Genomic DNA, 21,150 nt, shown 5'->3' on the forward strand with positions numbered 1-21,150 from the left:
TGTAGTTGAAATTCGCACATAAGAGATAGATTATGAGGTTTGGTAGTTAATAAATGTTTCACAACAGTTAACTTCTTTTCTGTTATGTTTGTTGAATCAATTTAGCTTCACATGTAAGTACTTGACTATAGTGGCATTGTAAATCCTAATAAACACTTTGCTGCTCTTCAAATATTGTTTTGTTTTTTTGTTTGTTTGTTTGGTTTTTTTAGTTCCTGTGTTGGTAGCTTTGAACTCCCGTGGTTGTGTTTGTTACTTTGTTTTGGGTTTATTATTAGCCATGACCCAAATGTTCATCCTGAGGCATTGTCCTTGACCAGTCCACTGGGAGTCAGGGACCATTACTGTCTCTTCCAGTGTCGACAAACAAATTGGTCAAAATTAAGAATCACGTTAATTGACGTCGGGTACTCGCCTCGACCTGGCGATTATCTGCAGCGATCTTTGACAACTCAAGGGGAAATATGTGTAAGGCGTTTCTTTTGCATCAGGCAATATGCGAGGTCACACCGTGTTGATAACTGGGGGCCTTGCCTACGCACTACACCGAGACGAGTGAAGATGGCGGATGTGTTGAGTGTTCTTCGTCAGTACAACATCCAGAAAAAAGAAATCGTCGCTAAAGGAGATGAAGTTATATTTGGAGAGTTTTCCTGGCCGAAAAATGTCAAGACCAACTACATAATCTGGGGGTATGTCAGTGTTAAAAACATTTAAATCGATGTCTTTAGGCCCTCTGATTATGCTCTCGGTGTCTGGTGTGCACGGTGCTCAGTAGCTAACAGATGCTAAGATGCTAACAAACTAACAAACTACTCTCCTCGTTGTACTTCAAACTTTAACAACTTCTCACTTACTTTGGCGTGAAATTTCAGCGTTGTGACCTGTGCCACATAGCGTTTATGTTTGCATCTGTTTATCATTTACTTTACTTCAAATACACTTTGGAGAAACCTACAGCTGAACTTGCAGTAGTAGTGTGATGCTAACTCGTTAGCGACGTTAACTGGCGCAGAGTTGTGTTCATGTGGGGTAAAAACGTCCAGAGGGTCATCGGGGAGCATTTGTGTTTTAGTGTACAGTTATAGCCGAGATCACAAGCAGCTTCGTCTACAGTGCAAAAACATAACACAAGGATTAGTAGATGGACTAGCTGTGACAGTCGAACCAGCGTTTTGTTGATTTAATCAAGTTAGCAAACTATATTTACTTAGTATTGTAAACCTATGTGTTTTAAAATTAGACTATCTGAAATGTGCAGCCTGCCGTCTGTGGACAGCTAAGCTTGAAGTATGAGTCATTTTTGTTTGTGTGTGTGTGTCCCATGTGTTTCTACCTCCAGTACTGGAAAAGAGGGCCAGCCCAAAGAGTACTATACTTTGGACTCCATCTTATTCTTGCTCAACAATGTGCATCTTCCGCATCCATCATATGTGCGAAGAGCTGCAGTAAGTGCCTTAACATTTCAGTGCCCTGTTGTAGTTACCTTTTGAATCTCATGCACAAAAAAAGTCTATATTTCCTCAAAACGCGCCTGAAAGTGTTTTTGCTTGACATAATGGTATGGTGTTTACAGACAGAGAACATCCCTGTTGTCAGACGACCTGACAGAAAGGGTTTGCTGTCATATCTCAATGGCGAGAGCTGTAAGTAGCACTTGGGAGATCTGTGTGTATGCGTTTGTTTTTATTGTGTGCCAGACGCTTTGTGTGTGTCCTCCTTCGGTACATATACAGTGCATTTTAATGACGAATTTCAGTGATTAACACTTTATGATCAGGTGTTACTGTGCACTTGGTAATGTTGGTAACTTAATAATACAGTTTCTAATTTTGTCTTTTCACAGCTACATCAACAAGTATCGACAGAAGTGCTCCTATAGAAATAGGTTTGCAAAGGCCAACACAAGGTAACTAATACGATATTTGTTACACAGGTTGTGGAGGGTAATGTGTTTTTCATGCTACAGGGCTTTATTTTCACAGACGGTTTCTGTTAAAAAGGTCAGAAAAGTTTGTACAAACACAAATGGGCTTTGTGCCAAAAACATACCGTTGTTTTGTTTTTTTTTTGTTTGCTTTTTAGTCAAACGTGCAGCTGATGAAGTATCTTCTGAAGCTAAAAAACCAAGGATTGAGGTGGGTTGATATAAAATATCTCAGCCATCAGTTGACAAATTTAAATTCACCACCCACTTGTTGGTCAGTGTGACTCTGGAGCATATATTGCTTTTATCTTCAATCCGCTATAAGTAATAAGCCAGGAGACAGACAATATGTTATTAACATAACCCTGGTAACAACTGGATAATCAAAATCAGTGCAGATTTGAACAGACAGCTCTGATCCTCACTAGTTTGTTGGTAACAATGTAAATTATTAGCGTATTTTCCAAACTATAAGTAGCACTGTTTTTTACTCCTCTGGCTTGTTGTGCAACTAATATAGCGAAGCAACTTATATGTGTATATCAGAGGTGGCCAAAGTACTCACCTAGAAGAAGTACAGATACTTGTGTGAAAAATACAGGTAAAAGTAGAAGTACTGACTCAACTCCTTTACTCAAGTAAAAGTAAGCAAGTACAGGGTCCGAAAAAAGGAAAATCTTCTTTAACATCAAACAGTTTTAAAATATGGCCATGGATGGGGAATGCCTTGCTTTTCCAAATCTGCTGCATCGTCGCCGGATTCTGCAAGTTTTCTCTCTGTCATAACCTGTACCCTCACTCGATTTCCCTCTCTAGTTAGTTACGTCTTTTACGTCGTGTCATCATTCGCGGAGGTTGAAAAAATAAGCGTGTTTTGATGGTGTAAGGAGTATAAACCACAGATATGCGTGTGTAAATGTGGGGAGTAAAGTACCACTTCTGGTGTATGTTTACAGTAATTACTGTATGTCGAGCAGTCACCAGTGTTAGATGTCAGTCTTGACTCAACTGAATATAATACTGTACTGTCAAAAAAGTAAAAATGCTTGGTTATGCTAAACTCTAACTCCTGTTGTAACAAGTGAAAATGCTATACTGCAGACTTTAAGCTGCAGGTAATAGAGTATGCAGCTGAAACAAAGTTTGGAATGAATATCGGCATTCAGACAATCCAAGAGATAAGGCGGACATGCTGTTTCACTATAAACATACCTGTTTATATTATAAATAATTCAGAATGGCCAAAGTTGACAAAATACTTAGTTTAATTGACATATTTGAGGCTGACTTGGTTAATTGATGATGTAATTTGCTAATATTGTGTATGCTGCCTTGATTTTAAGGATGAAGAACGTGTGCGTATTGACAAGGAGCGTTTGGCTGCCCGTCTGGAGGGCCACAAAGAGGGCATCGTGCAGACAGACCAAATCAGGTTTAATGGATTTTATTCATCTACATTTATATAAGGTGTCCTTTTCAAGTGAGGTAATATAATTTCCCAGGTGAACTATTTCACTATTGAGATCAGCTGGGATTTTTATTTTTTCATACTGTAGTGTAAGTAAATATTAATGTGATTGCAGTTGTGTGATGTGAACATGTGATGTTATGTTGCACTGCACCTTAAACAGTCCCTTAAAGTAGTGAACTGTTAAAATGAGCAATAAACTCTTCTGCCTCCAGATCACTGTCTGAGGCCATGTCAGTGGAGAAAATTGCAGCCATCAAAGCCAAGATTATGGCCAAGAAACGTTCCACCATCAGCCAGCTGGATGACGACATAACCTTGAAGAAGAGCAACTTTGTGGTTGCAGAGGGGGATGTCACCAGAGATATTGTCAGCAGAGAGAGGGTCTGGAGGACCAGGACAACCATTCTCCAGAGCACTGGAAAGGTTAGAGTCCACTTTAACCCTCTGGGGTCTGAGGGGGTTTTGGGGGCCTGGACAAATTTTGACATGTCCTGACATTTGTGCTTTTTTCAGTGTCTTTTAAACATATTAATGTCTAAAGTCTGATAACACTGTAATCAGCACAAAATTGGCTACAATAATGTGTGAGCAGCAAGTTTATACATGATTGTGTTTTTTAGAAAAAAGTGTTTATGCATGGTTAGTGAAAAACTAAAATTTTTTACTCACTGAAATAAGACCATAAAACACAAACAGAACATTGGTTCACAAGACTTTGGAGACCAGCATGTTGTAGGCTGAAGTGTTTACTTCAGAGTGCTGTGAATGTCATCTTGTTCACACATTCACAGTAAACAATACACTGATTTAAATTTTCTAAGACACTTTTTGTCCAGAAAGGCCATATGCAAGAGGGTGTGTCTGAGGATGAATAGTCATGTGATTTACCTGAGAAGACAAAAGACGCACTGAACGACCAGACAAAGCCGCGCATAATGAGCCTTTCAGTCAATGTAGATGGGACGGATTAGTGCAGCACAATACAACACAATGAGGAGCCAAACGATCCTCATTTGAGTTAAAATCAGTGTTTTTACTCTGAGGACAAACTAAACTATTTGTCTCTGTGAGGAATGTAAGGAGCGCCGCTTCACGTGCGTAACGTGCCATCATCCAAACGCGCCGAAAAAGTGAGTGAATTCTATGATGAAGTTTGACGTTTTGTGTCATTTCTCGGGGGTGTGCATATATTTACCTGGTTCACCTGAGATTATTTACATGTGAACAGTGGACAGTGTACAAGGCGGGACCGCATTACCTGTAATGAGGTGAGACAGGAAAAAACGGACTTCTCCTTACGTTCATACGGATTAAATCAAAAGTGATGATTTGTTTTCGACTTGAATTGTTTCACTCAAAAGAAAACATTTCAAGCTTTCCAAGCATATAGTTCTTAATTTTATGAGCCAAGTATTCGCTGAGATTCTGGTTGTTTTATTTACGTGTCTGTGAAGAGAAATGGCAGAGACAGAAAAGGCCGAGAGCGCACCCTGTCGGCTTTCTTTATTTAAAAAAAGCACAACGTTTTGTTGTTATTATGATGGTATACCACTAAAACTAGACCCTTTACAGATTTGAATGATATATTTCATTTATCTGTACGATCAGAATTGACGGAGTAATTTAAGTTTGTTTCGGCCTTATCAGGAAAAGATGCGTCAAAACGCGTCGGCGCGTGCGTCGACCCCAGAGGGTTAAGATAATTATATCCAATCAGAGTTATACATCCCTGCAAACAGTCCTGACAGTGAAGTGTATTATCCTAAGTACTGGAATCTCAGACAGAGCTAAGCCAAAGCCACAGTGTTGATTTTCTTTATGCTAAGACTCATAATTCTACAAAGGGAAACTCCATTCCATTTTCTGCTAATTATCTGGGGCCTAGTTGCGGGGGCAGTGGACTGAACAGGGATGCCCAGATTTCCCTCTCCCTAGACACATCCTCCAGCTCTTCCGGAGGGATACCGAGGCGTTCCCAGGCCAGCTGAGAGACATAGTCCCTCCAGCATGTCCTGGGTCTTCCCTGGGGCCTCCTCCCGGTGGAACATGCCCAGAACACCTCCCTGGGGAAGCGTCCAGAACAGAGGCTCAAGCAGGTTCCTCTCAATGTGGAGGAGCAGCAGCTTGGCTCCGAGCTCCTCCCAGGTGACCGAGCTTCTCACCCTATCTCTAAGGGAGTGCCTAGCCACCCTGCGGAGGAAAGTCATTTCGGCCGCTTGTATCCAAGATCTTGTCCTTCTGGTCATGACCCAGAGCTCGTGACCATAGGTGAGGGTAGGAATGTAGAGTGACTGGTAAATCAAGAGCTTCCCCTTTCAACGCAGCTCCTTCTTTACCACAACAGACCGGTACATCGATCGCATTGCTGCACTGATCCATCTGTCAATCTCCCATTCCATTTTTCCCTCACTTGTGAACAAGACCATGATTTACGTAAACTCCTCCGCTTGAGGCAGGATCTCTCCTCTGACCCGGAGAGTGCAAGCCAGTTTATGGAGAAAAATTGTACAAACTCTAGAAGAAGAGCCAGACAAGTGCAATGAAAAGTAGAGATGCAGGACAAGTTTGTAATTTTAAAAACGAAGAAGAAGAAGAAGAGTGGGAACCCTGGGCCCAGGTGACTGAATATATAATGCTTTGTTGGCCTGATGAATTTCTATATTTACACCATGCCAGTTAGTCTGCATTGATGGACAGGAGATAGAGACTGTGCAGACCTTGGGGTGGTACTGGATGAAAAACTGGAGTGGTCTGTCAATGTGGATGCAGTGTACAGAAAAGGGCAGAGCCGCTTTTTCTTCTTGAGACAGCTCAGTTCGTACAGTGTCTGCAGTAACATGCTGTGCATGTTAGTACACTGTTCTGTGCTGTTGTCTGTTGGGGCAGTGGCATTACGGACAGGAACCGTAAGTAAATATAACAGCTGCTGGACAATCTGAATTTCCCCAAAGGGGGATGAATAAAGTGTCTGTGGCTGGCTGGCAGCAAGCAGTGCTGCAGCTCAAGTAAGAAAACTATTCTAAAGAAATTACTTCACATTTGCAGAGAACTGAGTACTTTTGCCTGTGTTGACTCATGAACACACTTTTGTTAGCTTTGGAGTCAACAGTAATCAATTCTCCTCTGTCCCAGAGACACATATGCAAATGCTCCTGTGTTATTAACAGAAGTATTTGAAATATCTTATGGATGCCTAGGAACAAAGTTCCATAGCTAGAAAAAGCATAGATGTGAAAAATACGGCAACGGTAAAGTAGAGATCACAATCTTTTGGTATGAAAAACATTTGATTGCACAGCTGTGCATTTTCATGGGTTCTAAACTTGGGGCCCTCCTGCTGGACTTGAGATTTGTTGAAACCGTGGACATCTTTTAAAATAACAGCTTAATACCCTTTTTCTTTTGAGAAATCGACTTTACTTCGATGAATTGTTCATGCCATTTACATTTGTATGTTTAAAGGGTTGTGTATGTAACCAAGTATCCATTTGTTTTGATAATCCTTCATGCAAATTATATCATTGCAGTCTGAGGATAACAACCCAGGTCACATGGAGCAAGGGTTCCTGGACTCATTATTGACTACAGAGGGCATCAGGTCATCTGAACAAAACTTGGCAGCCAGTGACTCTGTTAACCAAGCACACAGTAGTGATGATGTGCATCCATCCACTGTATGTGCTGTGTCAACTGTAAAGCTGCCAGGTTGCCAGTCTAGTAAGAGGAGAAGAAAAAGGAGAGGGATCAAGCTAAGGGACACTAGTGCCAATCAAGAGCATGAACGGTCTCAGACCTATACTGCAGCAACACACAGTAGCAGCCAGAACAACGATGAATTTTCAACTTTTGCACTAGCTGTTGCAGACTCATTGCGCAAACTTCCACCGAAATGTGTGGAAGCAACAAAATGCAAAATCTTTACTGTGCTTTCTGATGCGCACTCCCAATAGTTTAACAATATGAAATTGTTGTTTATTCTGCTTTTATGTTGTGTCAGTGTTACTTATGTTTGACAGAGTGCATTGATTTTGTTCTGATGTTTTGAAATTATGCTGTGCTTTTTTTTTGTTGTTGTATGTATAGAGCCACTGAGTCGCTACTATAAAAAGAAGGCCTGTTTACCTGTAATAATTTGTGAAATTCTTTGCTATAAAAAAGATACCTATATAATTAGAAGTTTCTGTTAATTTTATTTAAAATGACTTAATCTTACAACTGTGGGATAAATATAATTTTCAATTATTTACCTGACAGCCTATAGTGGATTTTGAAACCAGTGGTCTGAGAGCTGTTTTTCTTTAAAAACATTTCTAACATCTTTTTACGGTATGTAGCTGTAAACAGATGTGACGGCTGTGTATTCTGGCAGCTCTTTTGTCACTCAGCATCCCAAAGAACTCATACTGCTGTACACGTCGATTATTCATTGAAGATGCTGGTTACAGTTTCCGGTTGTTGAAACTTGACTTGTGATTCACCATTTTTGAAGTTTTATTTTAATATTTCTGTAGGTGCCAGTATTGAGTCAGTGTTTTTAAATTCATTAGCTTACTTAATTAATAGCCACTACACCATTCAAAGCATTTTTTTGTATATGAAAATAATTTTTTTGTGTATGTTTTTTTTATATTTCATCTTTATTTGTATTGATCCTTTGCAGAACTTTTCAAAGAGCATATTTGCCATTCTTCAGTCAGTGAAAGCCAGAGAAGAAGGGCGAGCACCAGAGCAGAGACCAGCACAGAACACTACTCAAGTGGTAAGATTTACTCTGCATTATGTATGTGTGACGTTTTACAGATACATGAGATGTTTATGGAAGTTGTGTCAATGTTACCAGGGCTTGACTTCACCAAACCTGTCAATTACTTCCTTGTCTTTCTAATTCTTTTTTTTATGTATCAGGAATAAATAATTCAACCAATGAAAGCATTATCGACCCTATCAATGACTGCTTAGGGTTTGAGAGTGTATTGACAGGCGTGTACAGTAATTAATTATGTTTAATGGTATTGCCAGGACCCGTCCCTAAGGAACAAGCAGCCTGTGCCAGCAGCCTACAACAGATACGATCAAGAGCGATTTAAAGGAAAAGAGGGTGAGTTGTATTTAGGAGGTAGATATGTGATTATGTGGCAGGTACAATAAAAAATTACGCCCATGCAAGTTATGAGAGCTATTTTTGTTGTAGCAATTAATTACCATTACTTTACTTTGAATGCTCCGGCTTCTTCCCACAGTTCAGACATCTCACTTTGGGGCTGTATGCCCCAAACTAATTCCTATACCTGCTGATTTAAGCAAAGCATGGTTTCATAGTCTTATTTTACTTTGTAATTTTTATTCATTCAAGAAAATTATTCAATTATTCACTTCAGCCCTAGTACCCACACTTAGTGGTTACTTGTGTGAACTATTTCTGGTAACTTCTGCAATGATCACATTATCACCACAAGCATGTCGAGGTTGATCGGTTGATTTTTTTTTTTTTTTTTTTTTTTTTTTGGATGTGTTCTTGGTTAACTTCCACATAATTATTAAAATCAATACTATTTTATGGTTACACTCTGGTGACAGACAAGAGCTGAAAGAATAAAGAAAAAAAATCAATATCAGGAAGCATGTAGTTCTACTGTAAATAAAAAAAAAAAAAAAACATAATGTTAATGCATACTGCAAGTATGATTCTAAAACCAGTTAGCTGCTCCTCCTTAGCCAGTGGTCATCATCAAGTGTAGGCTGCATGAAGGGTAATGAATGAAGGCTTTGTCTGATATAGAGACCCAACCTGATTATATAACCTATTGCTTTATTTAATATTTTACCCTCACTAGTCATCGATGGCTACTGCAATCCAGCATCCAACACAGCTGCTTTCATGCTGACCTATTCCCATAGCTTTGATAGTTTCTGGTGGGTTAATGCTTTTTGTTTCACTTTCCTCAGTATATGCAGGTATATCACAACATCAGCACAGTGTATCCTCTGTTCGGTTTTGATTACCTTCGTAACAAAGGTTTTAGTCTTTAGTATGTACAATAAAAAAAGAAAAGACTGTTTTCTTTGTGTGCGAACATAAAGTGTAACAATGAAAACATTCAGATATTTTACATAATATTTTAGCACGGTAATGCCTTTGGAAAGAACCCATTTGTTTTGCCAATAATCTGCAGCTCAATGTGTGTTGTGTTCTTAGAAACGGAGGGTTTCAAGATTGATACCATGGGTACTTACCACGGCATGACCCTGAAGTCAGTGACGGTAAGAACAAAGTTTCCCATATCTAGATCTTTGCTCCATTTGTGAATTTCATTGTGCACACATCCAGATCGATCTTAGTGTGACGGGGTTAGTATGACACTTGATTACTGCCATGCCATGACCCAAAAGCTTCATTCATTTGGCACTGTCTTGTTTCTCAAGTAGTTAAATATTGTAAATAAAATAATCACTTTTTTAAAAAATAAGAAGGCCTGCCTAAACCAGTTTTCTTTTATCATATTTAAGATTGTCTTTAGAGGCACATCACTGTGTACCATTGAATCAGATCATGACTTGTTGCTCTCTGAAGTTCTTTGAAACAGAATTCACGTCCAGAAATGGAGAATCACTTTTAATAAGACCTTACTGACTGTTTGATTGATACATGTTGTAAATGTTTATTGGCACTATACACTGACCGCTCTAATGTTAAGCTCGTGTCCAAGCACAGTAGCAATCAAAACACTTGGACACACACTAGAACACTGGATCACACATTATTACAAAAAACAGCAGCTTTTGCACAACAGCGAAACACAGGCCTGGTAAAATAGAACAGTGTACATAAATTCTCAAGTGGTTTGGCAGACACAGAAACAGCTTTTGTCTCTTTTGGCAGTAATCAGAGCACTTCATGACAACATCAATGCAGAGTTTGTGTTCCCATGTGAGTAGTGTGGATTAAGCTCTTCATATCAAATCAAGAAGAGGCTTTGCTGAGATAGAAATTATTTATATCCAATAAGAAGCTTGTGAGTTGAATTCAATAATTTATCAGTTATTAAGTTTGTTTCTGTCCGTTCACTCTGTTTGAGTGAATCCTTCCTCCTCTGTCTTTAAACGTGTTGATGCAGGCGTTGTGTTTGTTGCTCTGTAGGTGATGCCAGTATTTAAGTAATTCATTGGGATGAAACCCATGGGATGTTATCAGATGGTTGTACTTGCAGCTGGAATAAGACACACGCCAGTGGTTGAATAGGAACTCGTTTGGTGGTGGTATGGGCTCGATCCGGAGCTTGGCCAGGCATATTCCCACATACACATCCTCTAAATGCAGGTGTTGGATACTTAGTGACACTATGTAGATTTTCCTTGCCAAGTCTCCAGAGAAGACATAACCTGTCCCAGAGCAGAAGGTGGGATACTTCTCACTTGGGTACAGCTCCGGGGGCATGTACCACTTGCTATTTTTATTTCTGTTGGGTGCAAAGCCTCTCATGTTATTACCTGTGAAGTAGTTCTTCTTGGGCTTCAGTTCAGGCCTAAGCAGCTTATAAATGAGGTACTCTGTGTTGACAAACATGTCGCTGTCTGTCTTCATGACATAGCTGACCTGTGGACAGTGCATTGCCACCCAGTTCATTCCCATCAGTGTCTTTATGGTAAGGTTTTTGTAAGAATCCAAAAAGTCCTGCTGAATGATATCATGATGCCTCCGGCTCTCCGCTTCTAGCATCCTTTGTTGTAAAAGTCCCAGTTCCCCCTCATTTTTCCCCAGCAGGAAGAGCCTGATGAAACCTAGACCTGGGGCAACACTCTCATTCCCCCATGTCTGACGTATGGCATTCCTTGCCTCCACCTGCCGAGCTTCAGTGGCTATCAACACCACCACAAATGGTGCACGTTGTGTGTCTGTGCATTTGTCCGGCTCATTGATGATATAAGGAAAAGGTCCATGAGTTACAGAAGTACTAAGGTCTCCCTCTTCACTTTGGCTTGTGTTGGTCGCCAGAGTGTTCTCAAAACCTGGGTTTCCTTGTGGAGAGGTGATGCCTTCCTTGTGATGGACACTGATGTTGACATCGGACTTGAAGGTTGGCTGAGGAACAATGACAAACCTCCACAATAAATGTTGGGAACTCACGTTCAGTTTGGCTTTGGTGGTATGGAGTCCTCCACCTCCATAAATCACCGGATGGCCCCTCCACCATGGCATACCTGTGAACCTAGGCAGCCACTCCTGTTGGACCAGAAAGACCAGTACACCCAACAGTGAAATCAGATAAAGAAGTTTAGCTGCGTGTGTACAGCAATGACGTCGTCTCCACTGCATGGTTCTGCCAACACTAATTCACTCGACAAATTTTACTTAAGTCCAGTCATCAGCAGGTTCCACCCAGGTCTTGGTCGCTGGAGACAAAGTGAATTGTATGTGGTGGGTTGTGTAACAGTTTTTGACCTGCTGTGGATGTCTCACTTTGTTGATGTCCAGTTATTGCCTAGAAGACAGTGGAGAGGAAATGATACATTTGAGAACAAAAACAGATAGAGCATCTCACATTATAGTTGATATTGACAATAGATTGACTATCTGCTGTACATGTCTGTGAAGGGTGTCAGCCTTTGTAATGAAGAAACAGACAATTTTGTCTCTGCAGTTCCCTCAACTCTTAAGAGGTTTAGCATTTTTCAGTTCATTGTTTTGGTTTCATGAAACTTTGCTATTTTTGGTCCACTCTCTGCTCTTGCCAGGCAGGTGTTTTTAGTAAATGCAGCTTTAATAACTCAACCTGACTAGCACCAAGTGACAAATAAAAGTTTGCATAAGGAAGAACACCCCACTTTTTAAAGAGAAGCAAAAAATGGTGGTGGGGGAGGGTTACTAAAATACATGTTGACAAGCCACATTCCTTCTATGAAAATATCTTTTAGACGGATTAAGGAAAACAGTTTTTTTTTAAATCGTGCCAGCTTCAGAAACTTGAACTTGAGCATCATTTTCACAGAAGAAAAATGTAATCTTTCAATTAAAAAACACCATCGTTACTATAACACATGAAGGAGGTGCACAGTACCTTGAGTCTGTGCAGGTCATGGAACCAGGAAACCCAAAATCTTATCGTGTTGCTTTTATAACAAGAGTGATAGAACTATGTTCTGCATTTTCAGCTGTAAATGTATTTACTCTTAACCAGAATCCATATGAGGAAGGATTTTAGAAAGAAGAGTTTTTGTGAGCTGCCACCACACAAAGAGGAAGAACTGTTAATGAGAGTTCACTTCAGCTCTAAAAAAGACTTGCATTAACACCCATGCATCATTAGTCAACCAGCAAGCGTTCCAGGTGTGACCATTTCTTACCAGTTTCTTTTAAGATGAGCCTGTCTGACGAAACATTTGTTTTGTATAATATAATCCCATATTTTCCTCTACTGTCCTGTTAGGAAAAAATGATTCTTTTTCATCTTAAAATTCTCTCTTGCTAGCAACAAGCACTAACCACTTGTACAGCTCTTTGTTTGACTTAGTCATACCATTATCAGACAGTTGGTAAACCACTTCAAAATAGAAATCAAAAGGAAAAGGACACACCCTTTCATGTCCTATACAGTACAAAAAAATGACATATAATTGCAGGTTGGATTACTGACTTGCATCATTATAAACAGACACCCAGTTTAACCTAAGTACCTTTCTCTTGCAGATGTCCATTTTTCCTGGATGTGCCAAATTATAATCCTTGCACACAGAGGTCTCTGCTCCTGCTGCGCACTTAGCCAGTTCAGTCACATACAGCCTGGGGTTGACGAGTCTGATTCTGATTAACTTCCGTTATAGTTTTCCACTGTGACAAACCACTCTTTTCTTATACTCAAAATGACTGCTCTTCATTGCTATATTAGCCGCAAAGACCAGAAATCTGCCACCGTCTACCACATGCATGCTCAAATATGTCTGTGTATGCGTGTCAGAGCCCCAATGTTGTAGTCGCTCCATCTGCCTTGGCGCATTGTCCCCAGAGGCTTGCTGCTAACGGTGCTGCACTGCTACTGCTGCCTCTGGTAGCTGGCAGTCAGCAGCAACCCTAGGTCCTTTAACTGTTTTGCGTGTTATATTCTGTAGCTCAAATCACCGCTCATCTCTGGATGATGGAAAAACCTTACATCTCTCCGTTTGTTCAGCTTTTTCTCCAAATTCCGTGCTCAACCTCGTTTCCTTTCGCTCTTCTGCTTTGCTTGATTCACATGCTACTGTGTTATCTTCCCTGTCTCCCATGTGTTTCTCAGCTTTGCTTTTCTCCCATTTTTCTCTTCTCACCCTCATTATTCAGCAGCTCCCCTGTGCTGTCGCTGTGCTGTCAACGAGAGAACTAGAGGGGTTAAAGCAGTGGGGGAGGAGGAAGATGAACGGTTTGAGTTGTGTGTCCATCCTGAAAGGCAGCTTCAGGCTTGGTGGCACTACGTTCTCCCACCACGTCATGCCGTCTCTGCTGCTGCTGTTGCTGCCTGCTCAGTTGAAGGGGGTTGGGCTCCTGACCTATTTGTATTCACGCCCACTCTCTAAAGAGGAACAAGCATTATCTCAATTTGTTGTACTGTGAAGAGAGGGGTGAGAAGCCGTTATGTCTGCATTTCTACATTCGGCTCACTGATTGCTTTAATTTTCTAATCTGATCAAAAGACGGCAAATGTTATATCTTCACCCCCAAAGGTTATATCCACTTGTGTAGTGGACAGTGGAGCTTATTCCACCGTTTTAGTCAAGTCTTTAATTTGTCTACTGTCAATCTCCTTTGGCTGCCAGTGATTAGAATGTAGATAATGAAAACAGTGTTTCTGCTGTGCTTGTTGAGCTGTGTTGGTCTGCACTGCCTGGATTCTCATATTCAAGTGTTGTCATTTTAATTCTACCAGAATATGCCTGGGAGCAGTATTATTTCCTGAGAAGAGCAGTGGAAGAGGGTGCTCATTTTTGCTCACTCTACCTTTTAGAAAGACGCATTCAACAGTATGTAACTGTTTTACATACCAGGTATCTCAGTTACTGTTGTCGACAGTGGGAGTACTGTAAGATGGAGTTTTATAGGGGCACTGGGTTTACATGATTTTTTCATAAATTTGATGACTTCCATCCACCTGGAAAGTCCCTAAAGGGTTGTTATTTTCACCTTGCAGTCCCTTAAATACTGTGGTGTAAAGCTATAATGTGGCACAGAGCAGATCGTGATGCATCATGCAATATCACTGGGGAGAGAGCACAAATGCCTGAGCTGCTGCTGACAAGCAGTTAATTTGTAATTGACAGTGATCCTGCAGTGCAACTGCTAGACTCTACCCTGGAGCTATTAGGCCAACAGGGGAGAAAATAAATGTATTTCCTACTCAAGACACTTTGGGGTCCACTTGATGGTTAATGGTGGCTTGTTTATAATTCATTTAAAAAAGTGTAAAAGTGCTGTGTGATGGTCTCGGCTTTGGCCATCCCATGAATTAGTTACTTACTGTTCTGTGGATCCCGGGGTGTTGGCCATTTGGAGAAAAAGATTGGACTGAAGCCTTGGGGAGATTGAAATACTTTCTGCCTCAATTGGACTATACCAATGGCTGCCCCAGGAGCAGGGGGGGGGGTCTATAAGGGAGATGTTTAATTTGACTTATATAGTTACTTTGGAATATTATTTATGTCAATTTTGTTTCTTTATTAATAGGAATTAAGTAACTTAATTCCTATTAATTTGGAAATTGCTTGTTTGGAGTTTATTTGTAAATTATTTAGTAGTTGTCTTGTGTTTATCCCCCTGTGTGTTGTTTATCGGTTTGCTTTCTGTTAAGATGTTTAGTTAATATTTTTCCTTAGTTGAGTTATCCTTTGTTGACCTCTTTTAGAGTTCTTTAGTTGGTAATTGATCATTTTTTGAATTTGCATAATTATTTTTTTTAAGGGTGAATAAATCCCCTTCGTTTTCGAAAGTATTCCCTGCATCCCGTGTCTTTCTGCTGTTATGGTGTAAACCTAAACCAGAGACGGTCTACACGAGTCATATAAAATATGCAAGTCTGTTCATTATTTTTGCAGAGGAAACATGAATCATTTATTTCAAGGGACTTCATAAGCATGATTAATGAGGCTAAACACCAGCCTGAAACTATACTTTTTCAGCTTTATTATGATTCAACCCCATTTTCACAGTATCTCTTTTCATATTGACTGATATATTGACGGACAAACAGGTGGACGGTTGCTATGCCCTGTGGTTGCTATGTACTATGGTTGCTTACTGCGTGTCCGAGAGACGCTCCAACTCTTTCTTGGCACCGCAGCGAGAGTGCAAGTCGCGCTTGATGCAAGGATTCTGAGAGTCCGTCAACTTCTCCTGCTGCTCTGTTATCGCCCACATGCCACCGTGAAATTTCCCAGTGCTCCCGACAGTCTGTCCGCCACTGGCCCAAACCATGACACTACCTATACTATGTTAGGTAGCTAGCACATAATACTGTAATCCCTTTGTCTATACTGCAAAGTGACTTGTGCAGCGCCTAGTGTCTTACACAAAACACGTGACACTTGCACTTGTCTTTTTTTTTTGTTTTGTTTTTTTTGGGTTTTTTTTTTTTTGTTTGTTTTGACTATGATCTTTATGATTATTTTTTCCAGGAAGGAGCATCTGCTCGGAAGGCCCAGACCCCAGCACTACAGCCCGTCCCTCGACCAGGTTGGTGTGAAATTCAAAATATTTATGTACATTCATATATGTCCACTTGAAATGTTTTTTCATGCACAGGTTGAGCAGTGCTAGTCTGTTCTAATAAATGGGTATTAGACTGCACAAGTTGTTTTTTGTAGATAGCAGAGGCTTGTTGGTAAATTGCAAACTATGGTAAACATGTTTGAGTTGCTTGTCACAGTGTGTAAAACTATAAGGACATTCTACGATATGAAACCAATTTTGGACATACATGGTCAGGTAAATTGGTTTCTCCTCCAAAAGTGCAGCTTTAACTGGTTTAGTCTTATATATCTTATACTTGATAAAGAAACAGACTTTTGTTTGAAGAGGAAAAATCATGCCTGTTTCATTCCTCAGCAAGCACTGCCCCAGAATGCTTCTTCACAGGTTTTTTTTTTTTTTTTTGTTGTTGAGAGTGCGACAAGGCTCTATCAGTCTTTGCTAGCTGGGTGTAACATATTTGACATACAACTGTAGATTAGTAGGGCAGTGAACTTGACAAGAACACAAATGTCTAAATAAAAGAAAATAGATGCTCATTAAACAAAGTACTTGGACCCTAGAGCTTTTTATTTCCTTTAAGTGAGCTGTCCACTTTAAATAATTTCTGAGTTGTTATTATTATACCTCCAGCACTAGCTAATTTAGTAGTTAGTAGAGCCCTTCAGTCCATTTAAATATGTATGTGCTCATAATGATTTTACATTTCTTTATTAATTTTTTCCTCTGTAGTTTCACAAGCCAGACCTCCTCCCAATCAGAAGAAAGGTACAGTGAATATCATGTTTTGGGCTGAGATGTAAGATAGAGTACACTGTGCATTATGTAGTGACATATATTACATTATAAACTTTGTTTTTTTTTTTTTATACATACCACTTGCTTACTGTTATTTCATATAACTGTCTGCATCTCTATCCAGTAGTTAATCTGTATTAGAGTTTATTTTGAATTTTCTTGACAGGGTCACGGACACCCATCATCATCATCCCCGCTGCCACCACCTCACTCATCACAATGCTTAATGCTAAGGATCTTCTGCAGGACCTTAAGTAATTATAAATTCCTATTACACTGACTAAACTGTGCTTTTGCTATTTTTAGAAAGCCTTAACACAGAGCCAGGAGAGGAGTCATTTAATTATTAAATATATTATAAATAGATATTATTAATAAATATCAAATCAGTAGAAATTCTTTTTAATTTTTAAACAAAATGAGTAGTGAAAGTTGGGACACACTGCTCTTATAAGTCACAAGACCACGTCACACATTTTGAGCATTATGGAATTCATTCATCCGTGTGAAGTAATGTTAAACAACGTCGCCCACGTTGGGAAGAAGGTGAAGCAGTGTCTCCTCCTCCTCCTCTCGGGTTGCCTGAATGCCAACACTCACAGAAAGACCCTCCAATGCAGCAAAAGAAATGTTTAAAACAAACATCACCCTCAGTTTGAGCAGCTAAATTAATAAAAAATAGTATGCCCATGAAATTCTGTTGCTCACTCACCTGTATCAGGCTTTGTTTGAAACAGTAACCCAGTGCGTAGGGTCTTACATATGCACATAATAACTACTTGTTTTCTAAGCTCAAATTAGAAACCTCACTTACTGATGGTCCATCAAGGGAGACATGATGAAATATTTTTGTGTCAGTGACTTAGTGTAAAACAGGAGAGAAGATTAGATGGGATGAGTACTGATAGGTGTGTTTGACACACACACTGCTGTTTCAAAAAACTTTGACTGAGATTGAGTATCATCTTACCCAAGTTGAGTAAAGCAGGACAGAGCTGCCAGCGTCAATTTGCACTACCCCAGCAGCCATTCTGAAGCAGAAATGAAACTTTGTTTGTACCATATCAGGTTTGTGACATCAGAAGAGAAGAAGAAGCAAGGCATCCCGCGGGACAATGAGGTTCTGCTTCAGAGACGCAGAGACCAGATTCAGCCTGGTGGCACGACACAGAGCGTAACTGCGCCTTATCGTGTCATTGATCAGCCACTCAAGCTGGCTCCACAGGACTGGTGAGCTTTTTTATTTTAATCGTTTGTGTGATGAGTTGTCGACCCCACAGGCAAATTATGTGGAGTCAACCAGCAAGCGTTCCAGGTGTGACCATTTCTTACCAGTTTCTTTTAAGATGAGCCTGTCTGATGAAACATTTGTTTTGTATAATATAATCCCATATTTTCCTCTACTGTCCTGAAAAAATGATTCTTTTTCATCTTAAAATTCTCTCTTGCTAGCAACAAGCACTAACCACTTGTACAGCTCTTTGTTTGACTTAGTCATACCATGAAACAGACAGTTGTCAGACCACTCTTCAGATGGCTCAGCTGCTCACACCAGCATCTGAGAGATTGAGTCATTACTGTTTGACAAAAATTACTCAGGATGGCACAACCCTGTGTTATAAGCGTCAGGGTTGTTTTCGAGAATGTTTTAGAATTTGTGTCTAATTGGTATAAAATACAAGCCTCTGTGTGGGTTTATTTATTACTTGTATGTTTTAAAGCAGTGAGAAGGACACACTTTCTATTTTCAAGTCCTCTCAGTTGTGTTTTCATTTTGTCCACAACACTTTGAGGAGTGAGGCTTCCATCCTGTTATCAAACTTAGACTTGGGTGTGTATTGTACTGGTGTTGTCAACACCTTGTTCTTCCCTCATCATATTAGAATAGTGACTCTTTAATTACAGTATCAGCCTGCTACGCTTCAAAAAAATAAATATCACATTGATCATGAAATGATATTGATGTATGATGTTACCTAATAACACCTTTAGTGTAAACTGGTGGCAGGCAAGTGATGTGGTTTCATGTTAACTAATAATAGTTGTTTCTAACAGCAGTCTGTGAATGTCTCTTCCTGCAGGGATCGAGTGGTGGCTGTGTTTGTGCAGGGTCCTGCGTGGCAGTTCAAAGGCTGGCCGTGGCTGCTGCCCGATGGATCTCCTGTTGACATATTTGCCAAAAGTGAGCAATATATGATATGATATGTTTTAATAGATATTTTTTGTTACTATCCTTAACAAGGCATCAGCCCGTGTTTGTTAATGGTGGTGGAACGCCTGCAAGATTAATATAATTTAAAGTTTTAGATTCCCACCAATCTTAAAGTCACATCGAGATCAGAAGAACAAAAGTTGACCAAGCTGAATAAGTCTTTGTAGACATATCTCCTGCAAAGACCTGTTTTTATAATTTCAGAGCAAAATGAGACATGTGGTAAGATGCTGAACACTTGATTTGAACAACAGGCAGCTCTGGAAGCTAATGACTGGTTTTACATCTGCCAGAGTTAATTTATATAAATATGTGGGTGCATATGTCTTCTGCAGTTCGAGCCTTTCATTTGAAGTATGATGAGGCAAAGACAGACCCCAATGTGCAAAAGTGGGATGTGACCGTCCTAGAGCTGAGTCGCCACAGGCGCCATCTGGACCGACCTGTTTTCCTGCGCTTCTGGGAAACCCTCGACAGGTATTTATTCTCCTACACTTTCATTTGTATTCACTGTGTTTGTTTGTCTCCAACAAATGTTATTTTGAATGTTTTATAAAAGCATTTTGTTGACAAGGTCACTCTACTTCCGTCTCTTTCTCGTTTACCAGATATATGGTAAAACACAAATCTCACCTCAGATTCTGAGCTCAGATCACAGCATCCATCTCTGAAAATCCCACCGATGAATTCTTCGACTTTCCAACTCTCCTCGGTCCGACCCATTTAGAGGTAGCCCCTCTCATCCAAGCTGTCATCCCATTGTCCAAAGCCATCCCCATGCGACAGGAGGTGGACAGCACATTGTCCAGAGGGTTTCCTTGAGGACCTCTAATGCAGCACTCTGGACTCTGGAAAGTCTGGACAATTTTTGTGGTTTCGTTGTAATTGTTTTCTAATATTTTCATGTAGTTAAAGAAAAATACCAAAAGATATTTTATATTAAAAAGGCCACATACTGTGGAAGCAACTTAAATGAGCAACTTAACGGGGTCAGAGGAAGAGGAAGTTGAGAGGAGAACTGCTTAGATTGAGAGAAATGTGAAAATAACTTACAAAACTGTCACCAGGTTTGAGGAAAGAAACTTCCTTTACACTTAATGTTTTTCTGTGTTTGTGGTCTGAATGTATATATGATAAATCTTATCAGAGCCAAAGCTCTTTGAGCAGAGGGGGATGCTGGTAAGTGCTTTGTTAATACGAAACTGCCTTGGCTCAGTAAAATGATCTCAGTCAGGCAGCCAGTTCCTAGCTCAGTTTTTTGACAGATCAGCACATCTTTTGGTCATACAATGACCCGTGTTAAAGTCTTCTTTTTCTTTTCTATTGGTGTTGTGCTAGAAGAGAGAAATTATGGAAGTTATTGCTTTAATGTCATTGCATTAAATTAGACAATAAAGCTTCAGAAACAAATGTTTGTGCCACCTGTTGTCCGTGGTTAAAGTTCACTTAATTTTCTCCCTGTATCAGTATGCACATGTACGTTAAATATTCAAGTAGGAGCCCAGTGTCTAAATCTAGGTCTGACACCCTTAGTATTATAGTGTGTGCTCGCAACTTTCTAAATGAAGCTGTTCCAGTAAAACAAATTAAATGACAGTATTCCACAGTAAGAGTACTGGTTGGTTTTTTAGGTTTTTGTCTGAAGCTGGCGGCTAGTGTCAGTCATGTAGAGGCAACAGGGACACCTAAATATAAAGGTTAATTCAGCCCCATAAGGAGGCAGTCTTAACAAACTACATATGATGATAATGAAAAATGCACTCGGCCTACAAACAAAACAGCAGTGTCTATCGATACTAGCAACTAGCAGTAGATTAGGTGAATATATGCGTCGTCGTATATCATGCTGGGTCACCCTGTTGCCTTGCAGAGCTGAAAAACACTGTAAATCTTAAGACTGGAGACTTTATGCGCAGAGATCTGGTTTCACTCTGTGAGTTCCTATGGGTGATTTATGTTGTTTCAGCCAGCCAAACCGAATTGGTGTTTCTGACTGCTCCAGGCTCCCCTTGAGTCCCTCTTACTGTAAATGT

At 40.1% G+C, this 21,150-nt stretch overlaps 2 protein-coding genes across 4 annotated transcripts; one reads left to right on the plus strand and one right to left on the minus strand.

Moving 5' to 3' along the window:
- The first annotated feature begins 545 nt into the window (after positions 1 to 545).
- Positions 546 to 20,540, plus strand: cdc73 (cell division cycle 73, Paf1/RNA polymerase II complex component, homolog (S. cerevisiae)). The gene is made up of 17 exons (XM_026313205.1): positions 546 to 692; positions 1,343 to 1,448; positions 1,577 to 1,646; positions 1,847 to 1,909; positions 2,086 to 2,138; positions 3,271 to 3,359; positions 3,611 to 3,821; positions 8,059 to 8,157; positions 8,418 to 8,496; positions 9,595 to 9,659; positions 16,035 to 16,092; positions 16,840 to 16,875; positions 17,072 to 17,159; positions 17,974 to 18,135; positions 18,987 to 19,087; positions 19,453 to 19,594; positions 19,726 to 20,540. The coding sequence occupies exons 1-17, from the start codon at positions 562 to 564 to the stop codon at positions 19,760 to 19,762; spliced, it is 1,590 nt and encodes a 529-aa protein (XP_026168990.1). The 5' UTR covers positions 546 to 561; the 3' UTR covers positions 19,763 to 20,540.
- On the minus strand, positions 9,997 to 13,872 carry LOC113134025 (beta-1,3-galactosyltransferase 2). 3 transcript variants are annotated; one of them, XM_026313207.2, is made up of 2 exons: positions 13,544 to 13,872; positions 9,997 to 11,878 (listed from the first exon to the last, which is right to left on the minus strand). In XM_026313207.2, exon 2 carries the CDS (start codon positions 11,710 to 11,712, stop codon positions 10,441 to 10,443), a length of 1,272 nt encoding a protein of 423 aa, XP_026168992.1. In that variant the 5' UTR covers positions 11,713 to 11,878; positions 13,544 to 13,872; the 3' UTR covers positions 9,997 to 10,440. The 3 variants fall into 3 exon arrangements, with proteins under 3 accessions (XP_026168992.1, XP_026168991.1, XP_026168993.1); XM_026313206.2 differs by having other exon boundaries at positions 13,071 to 13,872; XM_026313208.2 differs by lacking the exon at positions 13,544 to 13,872 and adding an exon at positions 12,741 to 12,993.
- Positions 20,541 to 21,150: the final 610 nt, after the last annotated feature.

The sequence above is a fragment of the Mastacembelus armatus genome, chromosome 17, assembly GCF_900324485.2.
Source record: "Mastacembelus armatus chromosome 17, fMasArm1.2, whole genome shotgun sequence".
Classification (NCBI taxonomy): domain Eukaryota; kingdom Metazoa; phylum Chordata; class Actinopteri; order Synbranchiformes; family Mastacembelidae; genus Mastacembelus; species Mastacembelus armatus.

Coding starts and splice junctions, on each gene's coding strand:
- cdc73 (XM_026313205.1), top strand. CDS start 562: ATGGCGGATGTGTTGAGTGTTCTTCGTCAGTACAACATCCAGAAAAAA. Junction 1,910..2,085: donor TTTGCAAAGGCCAACACAAG/GTAACTAATACG, acceptor TTTGCTTTTTAG/TCAAACGTGCAGCTGATGAA. Junction 16,876..17,071: donor TCCTCCCAATCAGAAGAAAG/GTACAGTGAATA, acceptor TTTTCTTGACAG/GGTCACGGACACCCATCATC.
- LOC113134025 (XM_026313207.2), bottom strand. CDS start 11,712: ATGCAGTGGAGACGACGTCATTGCTGTACACACGCAGCTAAACTTCTT.